Source organism: Micrasema longulum, unplaced genomic scaffold (assembly GCF_059751315.1).
Source record: "Micrasema longulum isolate JH-2025_06_02 unplaced genomic scaffold, ASM5975131v1 h1tg001048l, whole genome shotgun sequence".
Classification (NCBI taxonomy): domain Eukaryota; kingdom Metazoa; phylum Arthropoda; class Insecta; order Trichoptera; family Brachycentridae; genus Micrasema; species Micrasema longulum.
The window spans coordinates 388,329-404,039 of record NW_028278236.1 but is presented as its reverse complement, the minus strand read 5'-3'; the positions used below and the strand labels follow the sequence as shown (position 1 = coordinate 404,039).

Genomic DNA, 15,711 nt, shown 5'->3' with positions numbered 1-15,711 from the left:
TTGATGATCGGTAGATTTCACCCAAATCGGTAGATTTTGTTGCCAAACTACCATTACTCGGTTTTTTGAGAAAAATCGCCTTTAATTCTTGTGTTCTCACCAGGAATCGAACCCGGAACCATCCATGCGTGAGTCGAGCGTCTTTACCACACTACGGAGGCCGCCGGGATATTCAATATATTATAACTGTGTAGTTTTGGAAGCATTATTTTGAGATTATTATTATGACAGATAATAATTATTTTTTATTTTATTTTTTTAATAAATATTTGTGTTCCTATGATTTACCCAAACTATTTATTTATTAGAAAATGAGAACCAAGTTGTGGTAGAACGGGGTGCGAAATTTGGACCTCTGATTCCTGGGTCCGCGACACTAGCCACGGAACCACACCCCGGCTCATTATATTTAGATTGCTTCTAACATCTAAAAATAAATTGTGAGACTCAAAAAAGTGAAATTTCACAGTGCCCGAGATTCTAATTAATCAACTGAGGCCCGTAGAGCCGATAAACCTAGGCTTGAAGGGCCGAATCTCTTAGCATGTAACAATCGGCGATAGCCGACTGTTGCCTTCTAGTTATATTTATTTTCTCATGTTTTAAAGAGAAGAGAAAAGGTAATTTAAGGTCATTCCGTGTGGATCCGTTGACGGAAAGGGTTTTTAAGACCGATTAAAAAAACTTTTTTCTTTCTGTATCAATTTAACATTGTTAAGCCCGATGAGAAATAATTATTAATTATTATATAATAATATATTCGGAATAAATTTAAATACCATCTTTTACCAACGGATAGAAAAATACAAAAAAACAGTATTAATTTGAAGTTATAAAATTTTTAATTTTGTGTAATTTTCAATAAAGGCTGGGCAAAGGGGCTGCGGCAACACGCGTTTGTTCGTACCATTCATTATACCTGGCAAGTTGTTACGTATTTGATGTTCTCGTTTCATTTCGGGAGATCTTGTCAGCTGTGAGAGAGAAGAGTGGAGATAGAAGGTGGATTTGGGTTTGGGTTGTATAATGCGCTGCGCGATGGTGGTGACGTAGACCTCCTCACACCCCGCTCGGCAAGGCGGGGCGGGGAGGGGAGGGGAGGGGAGGGTTGGAGCTACAGGCTAGCTGGATTCAGGCTTCCGTGCGAGAGGTTAGAGCATTGAGCGCCCGCCGCCAGGACGGGAAGCAGTGTCACTTGTTGATCTTCCGCAGCTTGAGATAAGGTATGCCCAACTTCATAACAAAGCGAACATTTATTCCACATATTAGTATAAAAAAAGGCACAATAGTTTAAAGCAAAAAATTAATGTCTAACAATTAGAGTTAGCGATTATTAATTGATTGATTATTACTTGAAAAAAATAATTCCGTTAGTTAAAATTTCAAGCATTTTCATTTTTTTTTGCTTATTCCATTTACATAAAATAAATTTATATTTTAAATTTTCAAATATTTAAAATTTCAGTTTCGTTTTATTATTTTTTTTAAATATTGATTAAAAAAAATGATTAAAAGTACATATTGTCACATAAAATACTTGTGCACGTTTATAAATTTACTTAATACAATAGTAAATTCACGAAATGAATAACGCCTAAAAGTATAACTTGTAACTTAAATGCTTTATTTACAACCGACTTTATTGATAACAATGAATTTACAACCGCAATGCGGCGCGTAGGAGTTATTTTTCATAAATTTTTATATTTACATGAGTTCCTAAGAGCTGAATATTTTAGACCTTATCACGTTTCCGCGTCAAAATGATTATCATACAACGATATTTATTATTCAGGATAGTAATTAATTAATTGAAAAAGGGAAGTATTGTTTTTTCACTTTATTAATTTAGATTACCGGTGTTCGTTTAATTTATGAGGGTGTACTGTTCACCTTTGTTCGTTCATTTAAGTTTTGTGTATCTTTTATATAATGGAAACGAGGGATTTGTTGGTACCTGTTGAATATGAGATTGACCTATTTTGATATACATACATATTGTATATAAGATACTCTGAACTTAATAAATGATTTCTTCTGTCTATTTTGAGAATTTTAAAATTATTCTTTGATTTTTTTTCAGTAATTGTTGACGGTCAACGATAAACACCGCCGAGATGGCGTTAGAAGTCAAATTAAAAACGCTTAAACTTCCCGGGGCAAAAAAGGTTCGGGTTCAGTTTCGGGGTAAGTATTTTTTTTTACTATGCACTAGACCAAATAAATTTACCGGTTGACGTTTTTGCGGCCTACCAAAGAAATTCCAGCATTCTTCAGAGGCGATATAATCATTTATCTTCATTTTCGACGAACTAAGTTCGAATGTATGCAACGACATGTTGAGAAATGCGAGGGTTTTTCTTGTTACGAGGGAAAATTATAATAATGTATTACAACCTTTCAAAAGGTACCGTACTTTTGATTGATTTCCGATCTCGAAAAATTTAAATAGATGTTTTTTCAATGTATGTTTGAAGTAAAATTATTACATTTTTTATTCACATAATATCTGCGATTTTAATTAAATTAGACTCATTTTTATTAACTAAGCAAAAAAACATGCACGATTTTCCCATGATTTTAAATATTTTATTTATATTTTTGATCTTTGATATTATAAAAGTTTGATAATGTCTTAAAACGTATCTTAATCCAAAATGCGGGAACGCCTTTATTTAAAAAAAATAAATATTATGTGAATCGATTTTTTATCAGAATAGTTACTTTATCGGGGCATTTTCAGTAAGTAAACTTAAAAGGGAAATTTATGTCAATATTATAATACTATTCCAGTAAACGGTCTTGGTATTTTACTATTAGTTTGTTGTTAGTGTGGGAATATTCCAATTTTCTCTACTAAATATATTTTAATCAAAACGGTTCATAGTATTTTGGCGCATTTACTGTAATGAATGTGGTTTAATTATTAAAGGGAATTTAATAATGTAATAATTTACTTGCAAAATACTTCACGCGTTATTTTCAGCTTCATAAATTTACGTTTAAATTATGATCTGTTATTAAAATATTTTACTACGAAATGGATAGATTTTTTAAGTTAGTCACAAACACTTTTTTATGTTAATGAGTTGATAAGTAATTTTTGTCGCTTTGATCAATCCGATTAACCGAGAATAAAGACTCAAATCAAAAATTTTAACGGATATCCAAGGCTTTGCTTTAGAACTTTATTAAGATTTGCATTTTTGTTTGTTTTAAAAAATATTTTTTAATTTTATGTTATGATTGGTAATAGATAATAGATAAATGTTTTGCTAATACTGATTTCTGTTTTCATTTATTGTCATGAAAATGCTAAGTGTATTGAAAAAGATTTTATAATTTTATAAAATTCCAAGTGTAAAAAAGTGCGACTCGAAAACCTTTGTTTCTATATAAATATATTTGATGTTAGCATGAGTTGTGTCCGTTTTTTTCCTAAATTTAAAAATTAGCATTAAAAGATTATACGTCACACTGCTTTACAAAACATTGTGTTTGCTTTTACGATATAAATAAATGATTTCATTCCATTAAAAGCTTTGAAAATATAATGTCAAGTAGACAAATGTGAGCATTTTCAATACATTTTTTTCGCATTCAATCAAAGGGATAAAATTGCCTAAGATCGCGAACAGAAGGACGTGTCGAAAATAATCACTTTTATCTACTTCGCATTCCATTTTAAAGGCATGTAATCAAATAAAATGTATGTAACGTAAAAGCATACAAAATATTTTTTAGCATCGATTTTCTCTCGAATGACGTATACCTTTACCATTTCGTTTTAATTTTGGTGCTCATTTATAAATTTGGGAAAAAATAGACGCAACCTTAACACCTAATGGATTAATGAAATCCTTTAACATAAAATACGTATTATACAAGTATACAGGTAATGAAATATAAAAAAAGTTAAGAATTTAAGTTTTAAGGTCAGAGGTTCTGACCCTACTCAACCTTAACTTGATTCCCATTTTCATTGAGATATTTTCAACTCGTTGAAAGTGGCCCCATAGTTGAAGTATTTTGGTGATCATAAGAATGGAAATATTAATCAATAAAAATATTGGAACGAAAATAACATTTTTTCCCTTGTCCAGGTGGAAAAAAAAATTTTGGTTCTGTGTGCAGAATAAAAGCAGAAACTTGAGCGTTTGCCTTGATGGCAACTCTCAGGAAAAAAATCTGAAAAAGTAAATCTGATTGGAGATTAGTCCGCCTCATACCACTGTATCATTAGTACTGGTTAGTGCATTTTCTTAACAAGCTTGGGGTTCTAGGTTAGATTCCCGGCTAGACTGACATGAAATATTCCTTCTAAACGGTGCGGTGGTTTGAAGCGTAAGGCTTATCTTTATGTAGTAGATGATTGAAATGCGCTGCGTTTGGCAAACCAATGTAGTGCCCTATGCACTACTGGGAGCGGATAGGCGAGTGATAACGATGATGAAACAATCTCGAAGATATGCTTATCATTTTGGATCAGTTCTGAACAGTCTATTTTTTTAAATATTAATAATGTAAAAACATAACAAGGATCCAGTCCGTATTACAATGCAAAGTAAATATTTATATTCAATTTTACCTACAAAGTAAAATTAAGTTATCTGTGTGAAAAATATAATATGCATTAATTTGTTTTCCTAACTTGTTCATTTAAAGTTGCCGACGATGAAATCTTAAATTTTCATACAAATAAACACATTTTCGTACATAAATGTCGATATTAGTTTATACCGTCTCGATATGTACCGATGAAGATAGCATTTATAATCATGCTATTCTGAACCGCACTCGCGGCCGTAGAAAAAACTTTTATCTCTCGTATTTACTTACAAAATACGCAAGAAAAAATTGTTTTCTACGGCCGCGAGAGCGTTTGGAGAATCACCCCTGGTCTCGGGAAAATTTATATATCTATTGAAAAAAAGTCAATACAAATGCTTCTGCGAGCGCTAAATAGTCCAATAAATTTCTGAAGCAAGAGAAAAATACGTTCTCTACGTCCATGATGGGCTTCAGGACACCAGCCCTGGAGCGTAAGCCTGATCATTTTCATATAACAAATACAAATATATATATATATACATTTAAGACGAGCCAAATAAGCCCTATGCACCATCGTGTGTGTAGTAGGTTTGATGATGCTTCGCATTTGATACGACAAAGTCATAAACGTATTGTGTTGATTTATGTCACTGTTTTTACAACGCACTTTACAGATGTTTTTTGTTTCTGGTCTAGCATTATTTTAACTAGCCAAGTCTTTTCAAAATTTTAGATTTTAAAAAAAATGCTGTCTCCATTACTACAGTAGCGAGCACTGAAATCTTTCCAGACTGAAATCATCCGTTCTTTTACAAATTTTTTTTTTGCTGTTATTTCTTGACAGCTTTTCAGTCCAAATTATTAAACATATTTGTTTAAAGATAATATAAAAAAAGTGTCAATTTAGTGATCAAAAATATTTTATTCATAATTTTATAGTAAATTTGTAGATTTTCGATTTTTTCGCACAAAAATGAAAAATGCTCATGTAATTTTAAAAACCATAAATTTATTTAAAATAAAATTACAAATGTACATTATACTAACAATTATCAAAAACCAACAAAATCAGTACTTTGTTGTTCCTCCTTTTTTTTATTACTGCTTCAATACGTTTTGGCATGGATTTCACCAAATTTTAAATATAGTCTTAGGAAAAAAATTCAAACCACCCTTTCTCGATGATGTTTTTAAGGTTTTCCTTTATCAAAGGCTATAGTTTATTTATTTCGATTGTTATTTTATGCCAAACATTCTCGGTAGGGTTTAGGTCAGGACTATTTCCGGGCCAATCCAGTTTTGGAATTCCATGAATTTTCATATATTATTTGACCTAAAAATGATTTTAATAGTGTTATATTTTTAAAATATTTTTTTTGAACAATTTAAATCACAGTGTCAATAATGCAGTAATAAAAAAATAATACCCTTAGTTTTTTGCTCGGTGACACGGTGCAGAGTCATTTTGGAAAATGCACTGAGAAATATAGGAATAGTGCATTTCAATTGACGGGAATAAATACTCTTCCAAATTTTTTTTGCAAACTTCAGCATTCACAGTTCCTTTTATGAATGCTTATTGCCCCACTTAAAAGGAGAAACATCCCCAGACTATTTGTCCTGCAGGATGCTTCACTGTTGGTCTAAGACACTCATCGCTTAAACGTTCTCCAAATTTTTGTCTCACGTACTGAATTCCATCAGAACCAAATAAATTATTTTTTCTCTCATCGGAGAAAATATTTTGTCGCCAATTGATTTCAGTCCAAATTTTATATTTTTAGCCCATTCTAAGCAAGATGTGCCCATTTTTTGGTTAGTAGTGGCTTTTTCCAGGCCTTCTGGCAAAAGTCGTTTTCCCGGATTCTTCGGCGTACGGTCTGAACACCCACTTCAAAACCACCAGCCTTTATGAACTCTGTCCTTATATCCACGGCACTTTTGAATCGATTCTGCAAACAGATTTGCTTCAGCAGTCGATCCTCAGCATGTGTTGTTTTTTATTTATGTCCAGTACCTTTTTTTCGCTCTAGACTTACAGAACCTTTACTTTTTTATACAGTCTAATACTGCAATGTGACTGCATCCAATCTGAACTGTTATATCTCTGGAACTCACCTTTTGCGTCGCCAAAGTTAAAATAGTATTTTTGTGTAAAACGCTTAATTGCTTAAATTTTGACATAATTCACAAAAATATTGATACTTGATGTCAACACGTTAAAAGTCACAATAAAACTGGTCTTATTATTTGAGTAAGATCCTATTCAGGTAAAAAGGGAAGGAGTACTTAGTTCTTAAAACTAATTTATACCTGCACTAGCTCTTTCTAATAGGTGGAAAGATTTCAGTGCTCGCTACTGTACGCTAGAGCGCGTATTTAAAAACATATTGTTATCAAAATAGTTTTATTCGTACATTTAGCGAATTTGCTGGAGTTATCTTTCCAAGTACCAGTATAAAAATATTGTTCAGTTAGCTCGGAGAGATAGCAGTAATTAGAAAGTTCTGTGGTTTTTTCAAATGTTTTTATTTGTTAATAGACTATTAAATTAAGCCAAAAATATTTTTTTATGAGTTGTGTGATTTTTATGAGTTGTGTGACTCGTGTGATTTTTAAAAATTTTGTTATTTTGAAATAACTCCGCCTGAGACGTCACTGGTTCAAGTCGGTGAGTTTTCCTTACATTTGAAAGGAGAACTCAGTACCTTTTCCCCGGAACCTATGGCGTTTTAGAGTAGTTAATTTTTATTTAAACCATCATCATGATTTTTCCCATACATTTTCGAGAAATTTCGCCGCACAAATAAATGCTTTAATTTTTAAATATTGTAAGAAAACATTTTTGTATCCTATTTCCCATAGCACTGATATTCCTCATTACTTCATTTTTAAAAAATGCAGCTTTTATTTTTTAATGTAGTATACGTTTTTTTAAAGGGATAGATCATATGTGTAAATTTTGTGTTTTAGTTCGTAAGACTGTGAACGCATTACGCCTGGACCATAAAAAGTTTAATCTTTTGTTAGGTGAATATTACGATACATTGTAGAAGCGAATATTAATAATGATTACAATATTAATAATAAATCTTTATTAACCATAATATACACAATATGAAAAATAAAATAAAAAAACATAAAAACAACACGGTTAAATGGTGGATTTATTGCCACTAGCAATTTCTCACAGTCACTCAGTCAGGTCAGAACCAAAAACAAATTATTAATTTTTTACATTTTCATTCTTTCAATTTCATCATCCAAATATTCATTTATACTATAGAAACACTTTTGAAAAAAATTTAATACAAATGATTTCTTTTATTTTTTTGGGAAGCTTATTATACATTTTTATGGCATGCATATGGACCCTCTCTGTAAAAATGATTGTTTCATCAATGGAAATTGTAATTTACTTTTATTTCCGGTGTTGTGAAAGTGGCTTTTTTCTTGTGTATTAAAATATTCAGGTCTTGATTTAACAGTAAGATTAAGTTTTATCATATAAATGCTCGTCAGTGTAAATAAATTTTATCCAATAAAACTTGGTCTACATGTTGCCAGGTAGTCGGCATTTACCATTTTCCTAACACATATTTTTTAATTTTAAAAACATCCTGTACATTAGTAGAGTTACTCCAAAAAAGAATACTATTTTAATTTGAATATTGAATATATATATATATATATATATATATATATATATATATATATATATATATATATATGCATAATAAGTGAACATAACACATTCATAATTAGCTATTTCATTCAGTTAACTAAATACAAATGCATAACTGCTTATTTTCGTGACAACAGTCTTCACGTCTTCTTAATAATTTTAGTGGTTATCTAATTTAATGCCTAAAAAAGAACAGTGTGAAGTTGTTTTTATTATTTTAAAATGAATTACTACAGTTTAATTAAATAGGGATGCTTGGTTTGACCGAAAATGTAGATTTTTTGTTTTCTCTGTATTTAAAGATAGGTTTATAGATGCAAACCAATTTGCTACTGATCGACAGTTTTTTACTAATATCTATAGAAATATTATTTTAAACACCTCTGCAGTAAAAAAAAATGCTGTGTTATCCTCAAAAATAGAACAGTGTGTTTTTATAATTTTGGCTAGCTCATTTATGTAAATTATAAATAGTAGAGGTCCTAAAATATTACCTTGAGATACACCCTTTTCCACAATTTTCCAATTAGATTAAAATGTTTTTTGAACACGAGATAGTTAATTTTTTTTTGTACAAAAACTTTTTGCTCTCTATTATGTAAATACGATTCGAATCATTGTAACACAATACCACGTATGTCTATACATTCTAGTTTGTTTTATAGTTGTATGTGATCAACATTATCGAAAGCCTTACTAAGATCCAAAATGACTCCAACTGTTTTTCTATTTTCATTTATTGAGCTAAATATTTCATTTACAAAAGACAGTGGTTGCACGTCCTTTTCTCTATTTGTTGAATTGAGTTGTTTTTTATTGTGTTCAAAATAATTGAAGACAGAATTATTTTTATTTATATCTAAAAAACGTCCTACGCGACTAGCAGTTACGTAGCGCATTTTGAATTGAAAAATTTTGGCCACTTTTCCAAAAAAATCTGGATTTAATTCCAAAATAATGTATGTTATATTGGCTTCTAGTTCTTCAATAGTTATTTGTTTGTTTTTTTAGATCATACTTAGACTTAAAGTTGTCTAATAGGAAAAAAATCCAATAGCGTAAAACCCCAGGATCGTGGAGCCCAATCAACCATTTTTGGAAATAATTTTGCCGCCAAATTTGTCGTTAAGTAATTTCATGGTTTCAAGAAGAGCTCTATACGTCTTACAGACTAAACACTCATTTTAAAAGTTAATTTCTACAACTTGCATGCTTTCTTCGAGTGTAACGCTTTCCAATATAAACTACAGTGTTCATTACAGAGCCCAAATGGAAACAAAAATCTGTCATCGTTAGTTTGACAAGACAGTATTGTTTTTCCACCACATACCGCAGACTGCATCTGAGGACATACGTCTGGTGGTGCCCACATTCACAGAAAAATTGCTCGTTTCCGAACGAGAAAAGCTGCTCGAAAGAGCACTCTGTAATCTGGTAGTCTTGGCATCTTTGTGTTGAAAGAAGGTTATCTAGACGTAAATCATATGCACTTTGTTGGATTAAAAAAAGAGGGAAGTGAATTATTCACGTACTGGGATTAAATTGAAGAGACCGTATTATCAATTAAAAGATCTGTTTCGACAAAAAAAAAAAACATTTGTTACAAATTCATGTCGGCCTCGTGGTGTAGTGGTCAGCGCGTTTGCTTACCATGCAAAAGGTCTCGGGTGTGACTCCAACATGGTTAACATTAAATATTGATAAAAAAGGGTTTTTTGCACTAGAATATTTCATAGTCTCTGGAAGCGTAAAACTAATAATCTTATCTTCATGTAACAAAAATGATCAAGGTATCCGACCGGATAGTCAAATTAGGCCGGATAGGCCGGATAGGCCGGATACCGGATACCGGATATCCGTAGAATTTCAAATACGGAGTTCATAAAAATTAAAAAATATTTTGAGAGCAAAGGAAAACATATTTGTAAATGGACATCTTAGTTTTTATGGATTGTAGACCATATTAGGTATGTTAAGTGATCACTTAACATACCATGTAATATTTTACGTTCTGTTTCTACTAATAAGGTGAGAAAAATAGTAAAATTTTGCATATTTTGATAAAGGTCTTAATCACTTTATTTTTTAGATCACACACCGGTTAATTTTAATTTTCGAACCCGGAACCTTCTGTGCGTGAGTCAAGCATATGAACCACTACACCAAAAAGGTCGCCATATTACACTCGAATTATCTCAATTAAAGCTTCAGTTTGTTTTTTTACAATTATTTAAGCAATAGCCATAAAAAGTTTGACATTAATTATGATTTAAACCTTGTACAATTTTATTTTTCAAATAATTTATGTTCATACACCGGACAAACGCAATAAAACCAAAAAGGTAATTGTGGACACACAATTTGTTATACGACTGTATATTATACTACTGTAAACATAAAACAACCTCGAACCATAAAATAAAGGATTTATTTAGGATAGGTAGCCGACGAGTGCTTGAAATATTTTCACTGAGAACTTTTTGGTAGTGTAAATATGCTCCCTGAATGTGTTACATCTCTCGTAACAAAATGTTTCAAGAAATATTACTTGGAACAATTTTATTCTTTTGTATTTTAATATAAAATACGGAAGAGATGTTGTTTTTGAACAAAAAAAATAAAATTTGTAAAAAAAAACTCTTTAACCTGCCATTATTTTTATTAACGGCTTAAATTTTAAGCACCAAAAGTGTGAAATTAAATAAAACATTTTCATATTCTCAATATTTGTACACAAAGGTTAAATTTTACCCCTAGCATCTGCATTGGCGTACATAATATTAATGTTGTTTTAATATTATTCTGTTCTCTCCTGTGACGAAAACAATATTGGGTATTTGACAAATTGTAATACGGAAGCCGATTTTAAACGCCGCGATATTTTAACATGGGGTAGATTGATTGTATTGTGTTTTTTATTTGCACAACAACAGGCCAGGAGGCTTAATTACAGTTGTGAATTACATCACAGAACACCCAGGCTTGAGAAAAATCACATTTGATTTTTTGTGTTCTCACCGGGAAACGAACCCGGAACCTTCCGTCCGAAGTCAAGCGTCTTGACCACTACACCACGGAGGCCGCGTATGCGTTTATTTAATGGCAGGGAACTCACTAACCAGTAAACCATGAGGCCAACTAATCTTCGTTTAATTTTCTTTGTAGAATTTTAACCAGAGAGTATCAAATAAATGTATTAACAACAAATATATCGATCCACCCTAATTTAACCGTATCGTGTAAATTTTGATGATACATATAAAATAAACCAAACTCTTAAACATGATTTTATATTTTTTTTGTTTAACTGCTAAATCACAAATGTATCACACTTTAAAAAGAATTTATAAGTGTTGAGTTTTTTAACGAAAATATTCTAATATACCAACAATATGTTTATTGTTCATGTACCACTGATTTTCTCAAATTGAACGGTTTGGCCCGCTCTTATGCATATGTTTGTAAACGGTTTGTTTTATAAAAAGTGTTTAAATAAATAATAAAATGTTGGAAGTCGAACATTCAATACCCAAAAACTGTTTTCTCCCTCTTAAATGATTTAAAACGATCACAATCTCGCTAGAGAAAACATTTATTACAGTAATAGAGTAAGTAGTACGAAGAACTTCTATATTTTTTTAGATTGAACAAAAAAAACAAATCAACAACATGTGTGTATTTCTTACCGAAAAATAATATAACTTTAATATTACGTATTAAAAAAAATGCGCCTTGTGTAAGTAACGACAATATCATCATCATTTCTTGTCCGCTTCTTAGTTGAAATGTACGGCATCTACAAACAGCCTCCAAGCCTTTATCAGGGGTCAGTTTCTGTGAATTTTTCTAAGAACGGCCATCACTAGAGCAATACTGACATCCAAGACGTCTTAAATCTGGTTCTTGTAATGCACTCAAAAACAGCTAAGGCTTTCGAAACGTATCCGCCTTAAAAGCAGTAAAAAAATGCATTAATTGTACCAGAAAATTTATTTGTCCAATGCAAAATTAAAAATTATTTAAGCGAAAATTTTTTTTAGTACTTTAGCAACTAGCTATTGAAATATATTTTAGTAAGAATCTCCGGTGGAAATCGAGTCGAGCACAGAAATCGTCAATGAAATATAGCGTTGTAATTTCCAAAGTCATTAACCTCCCCTCTACACCTTCAGGAATATCGAGGGATATTCTTGTGGAGGATGCTGAAAGAATTCCAATTATATTATTTAATTTCTTCATGCTTAGTGCTTTTGAAAGTAGTTTTTTTAAAATTATTTTTTGTGTTCTCAGTATAAATATTCCCATTCACGACATCGTTAAATAACAAGTTTAGATTTGATGAGAAAAGATGTATTGAAATGACAATCTTATTCCTAATATTTTAGATATGTGCCTAAACTTATTTTATCAAATACTGATATCTAGTGAATGAATTTATTAGCAGAATATCTGTTTTATTTGCAAGACATTTAGGAATGTTTTTGAAAACTTAAAAATAGCTATTTAATTATGTAGAAGTTTTTCGGCATTTTTTTCGTAGAATTTTGCAATCGTTAAAGGAGTTAATCAGATATGAAAAGATATTTTAACGTAAAATTGCACACTTTATCTTTATGTGGCTATTATCTCACATGCGTCTACATAGTAAACAAGACTTGAAATATCTCACAGATTAAAAAAAAAATAAGAAGAAAAATTATATCTATGATAATTGAAGCGTCTGATACATTACCTTACCTTTATGTAAAATAAATAACGAACAAGACACGCTGCAATTGGTGAACCAGTACAGTACCCAATGCACTATTCGGGGTGAAAAGGGAATAATGAATAAAAAAAGATATTTATGAATAATGGAAAATAGATTATTAAACAGTATGTCTCTATGTTTTTGTTGAAATATCTATATTTTGATATATCTTGTCTTCTGCTTAATGTAGCATGACGTTACGGCACAGTTTGCAGAGGGATTTATAAACAATGCCTTTTAAGAGTCAACGTGAGTTTCGTTTTTTTGGATTTGTTTTACTAAGTTCAATTTTGTTCATTACAATTGAACACAGGATGAAATTTTTAGTAGTTAACGTTGTAAAACTTTCCAGTGTAAATAATATTAATTTAAACATATCCATGTTGTTCGGAAGCAAAGCTTTCTAACTAAGCCTTTAAAATGAATCTACCCCCGAAGGGTGAATAAAATGTGCAGTATCTGGTGCATACAACAATTAACTCTTTGTAGACGTAATTTATTACAAACAGATTATTTTTAAAGGCATGTCATTGATATTTACGTTTCTGAGAATATTTTGCGAGAGGCATTTACAGTGAATAAAGCCCATTGGTTGCGAATTATGAGTGAATACATTGGTCAAGTATTATCGCAACTTCTACATCCTTTGTATTTACAACCACTGTTTACTTTTTACCACAGTACCCTTTGATCATCCGCCACATTAAGACCTCGTGTCCTAAATTGCGCGTTTATTTCGTTGAACGTGTGCCGCATCATAAACTTGATTTCCACCAACCACCAGTTTTGAGCTCCAGATTGAGGACTTGTTCTTGTGTTTGTGCCACTCACAATTGACTAGTCGGACTACAGCAATTCCATCATGAACGAAGATAAAGTTAGTGGCATCACTCCACTTAATAATATCGTAGAAGCCATAAGGCTTCGCCCCTTGGTATTTTGCGCCACACATCTACGTGGGAATTCACTTCCCACCACTTAAAACACGTCAGTTCACAACAACATTTTTTGGTAATAGTCTTGCTTTTATCTCGCCTTTGAAATTTTAGATGTATTTACTTATATGGGAAGGGATAATTTGTATACAATAGTTGTTTATTACAAAATTGAGAGTGCTTACCTATAAAATGTAATTTTGTATTAAATGTATTAAAAATGAATCTATTTTTACTCTATAAAAACTGAGTACTAAATAAAAGAAATATTGCCCCATATTTATCTTTATTTATTTATTATCATATTCCATAAATAAAATTATACATGTACTCGTATACAAAGTTGCTTTGACTATCTAACAAGGAATATTTACCCCGCTCTAAGCTTGTCAATAAAATATATAAAAAACAGTAGTCAATACGTAAAAATAATAAATAAAGGTTAAAAACGTAGTGAAGGCCATAGTAAAATACATGGCAAAAAAAACCAGTAAAATACGTAGTAAAAATAAAATACATAGTAAAAGACATTAAAAACATGTTCAAATCCCAATTAAATCCGTATTAAAAAAAGAAAAAAAATTATAGTAAGATTATCTACACAGTTTTTTTATTGAAATGGTAGTTGATTTAAGCCATGGCGTTAAAAGTCCTGTGGGCGGCATTTTTACTGACTAGTCGGAGTAAATTTTTTCCCCTTGTTATCCAAATTTTCAACAACTAGAAAACATTTGGAGCAAAGCCCGGCGAGTATGAAGGGTGATGAGGGTGATGGAGGAAAGTTTCCAGTTTAAGCTCTTGCAGTTTAGAGATCGTTAATAGCAAAGAACTATTGACCAGATACGGTTATTTTACTGCGAGCTTCTTAAAAAATATTTTCTTGAATGTGGTAAAAATCTGAGCATTTAATTGCACGCCGAAATTGCTCAAAAATGTATGAAATAAAAAAATAAAAAAATATTTATTGTAAATGAACTACTTTGTAACGTCACAGGTTTCAGTGACCAAACGTAAGCAGTAAATTAAAACGTTTTCATGTTGTTGTGGCATCCGGCAACAGATTTCCGGTTTCCGGCATAGCCATGTTTTTTGACCTGTGAAGTTTTAGAAATTCTCAAACGGTGAAAATAGGCTGATTTTAATATTGATTAATTTTTCTAAGTTCAAAGATATTTTCTATTTTCCCCGTAAGATCGAACTTTAAATATAAAATAGGCTAATTTTAATATTTATTAATTTTTCTAAGTTCAAAGATATTTTCTTTTTTCCCCGTAAGATCGAACTTTAAATATAATAGTGGAAATTAAAAGTTATCCATGGTTTAGTACGACAGTTTTATTTTATGAATAAAGTAACTCCATTTCGTAACTCATTATGATGCACTTTTTCTTATATGCATATTATTTTCTAATCATAGTTCTATTGGGTCACTAGAACTGCATGCAATCACGCATTTAGGCATGGCAAGCTTCTAAACTCTATTGCTTATTGGTACTCGCATTATGAATAAACCTTCGCAATATAACGTATGCCCATCGCACACTTATTTATCATATGAAAACATTTCAATAACAGATCTCACCTTTGTAATAAATGGTTGGTTGCATGATTTATGTGAGTTTTAAAAAAGTATTAAATTATAATATTCACATAAATACCAATTTTCCGGGCAGGCTAAAGTGAAAACAATTTGTAAAATTAATTTAAACTTTGCGTAAATATGAATTTTCATTAACATGTACGAGTACATGCTGTTATTATTGTTCTTCTTCCTCTTCATTTACAACTGT

General features: G+C 31.0%; 1 protein-coding gene across 1 annotated transcript in view; it reads left to right on the top strand.

Annotated features, from left to right (window-relative positions):
- Positions 1-1,153: 1,153 nt before the first annotated feature.
- mfr (ferlin family C2 domain-containing myoferlin misfire) overlaps positions 1,154-15,711 on the top strand; it is a 166,029-nt gene continuing 151,471 nt past the window's right edge. Inside the window, exons 1-2 of the mRNA XM_088232989.1 lie at positions 1,154-1,223; positions 2,084-2,187. Coding sequence (XP_088089115.1) covers positions 2,118-2,187 — 70 coding nt within the window. The 5' untranslated portion in view covers positions 1,154-1,223; positions 2,084-2,117. The remainder of the gene's footprint in view (positions 1,224-2,083; positions 2,188-15,711) is intronic.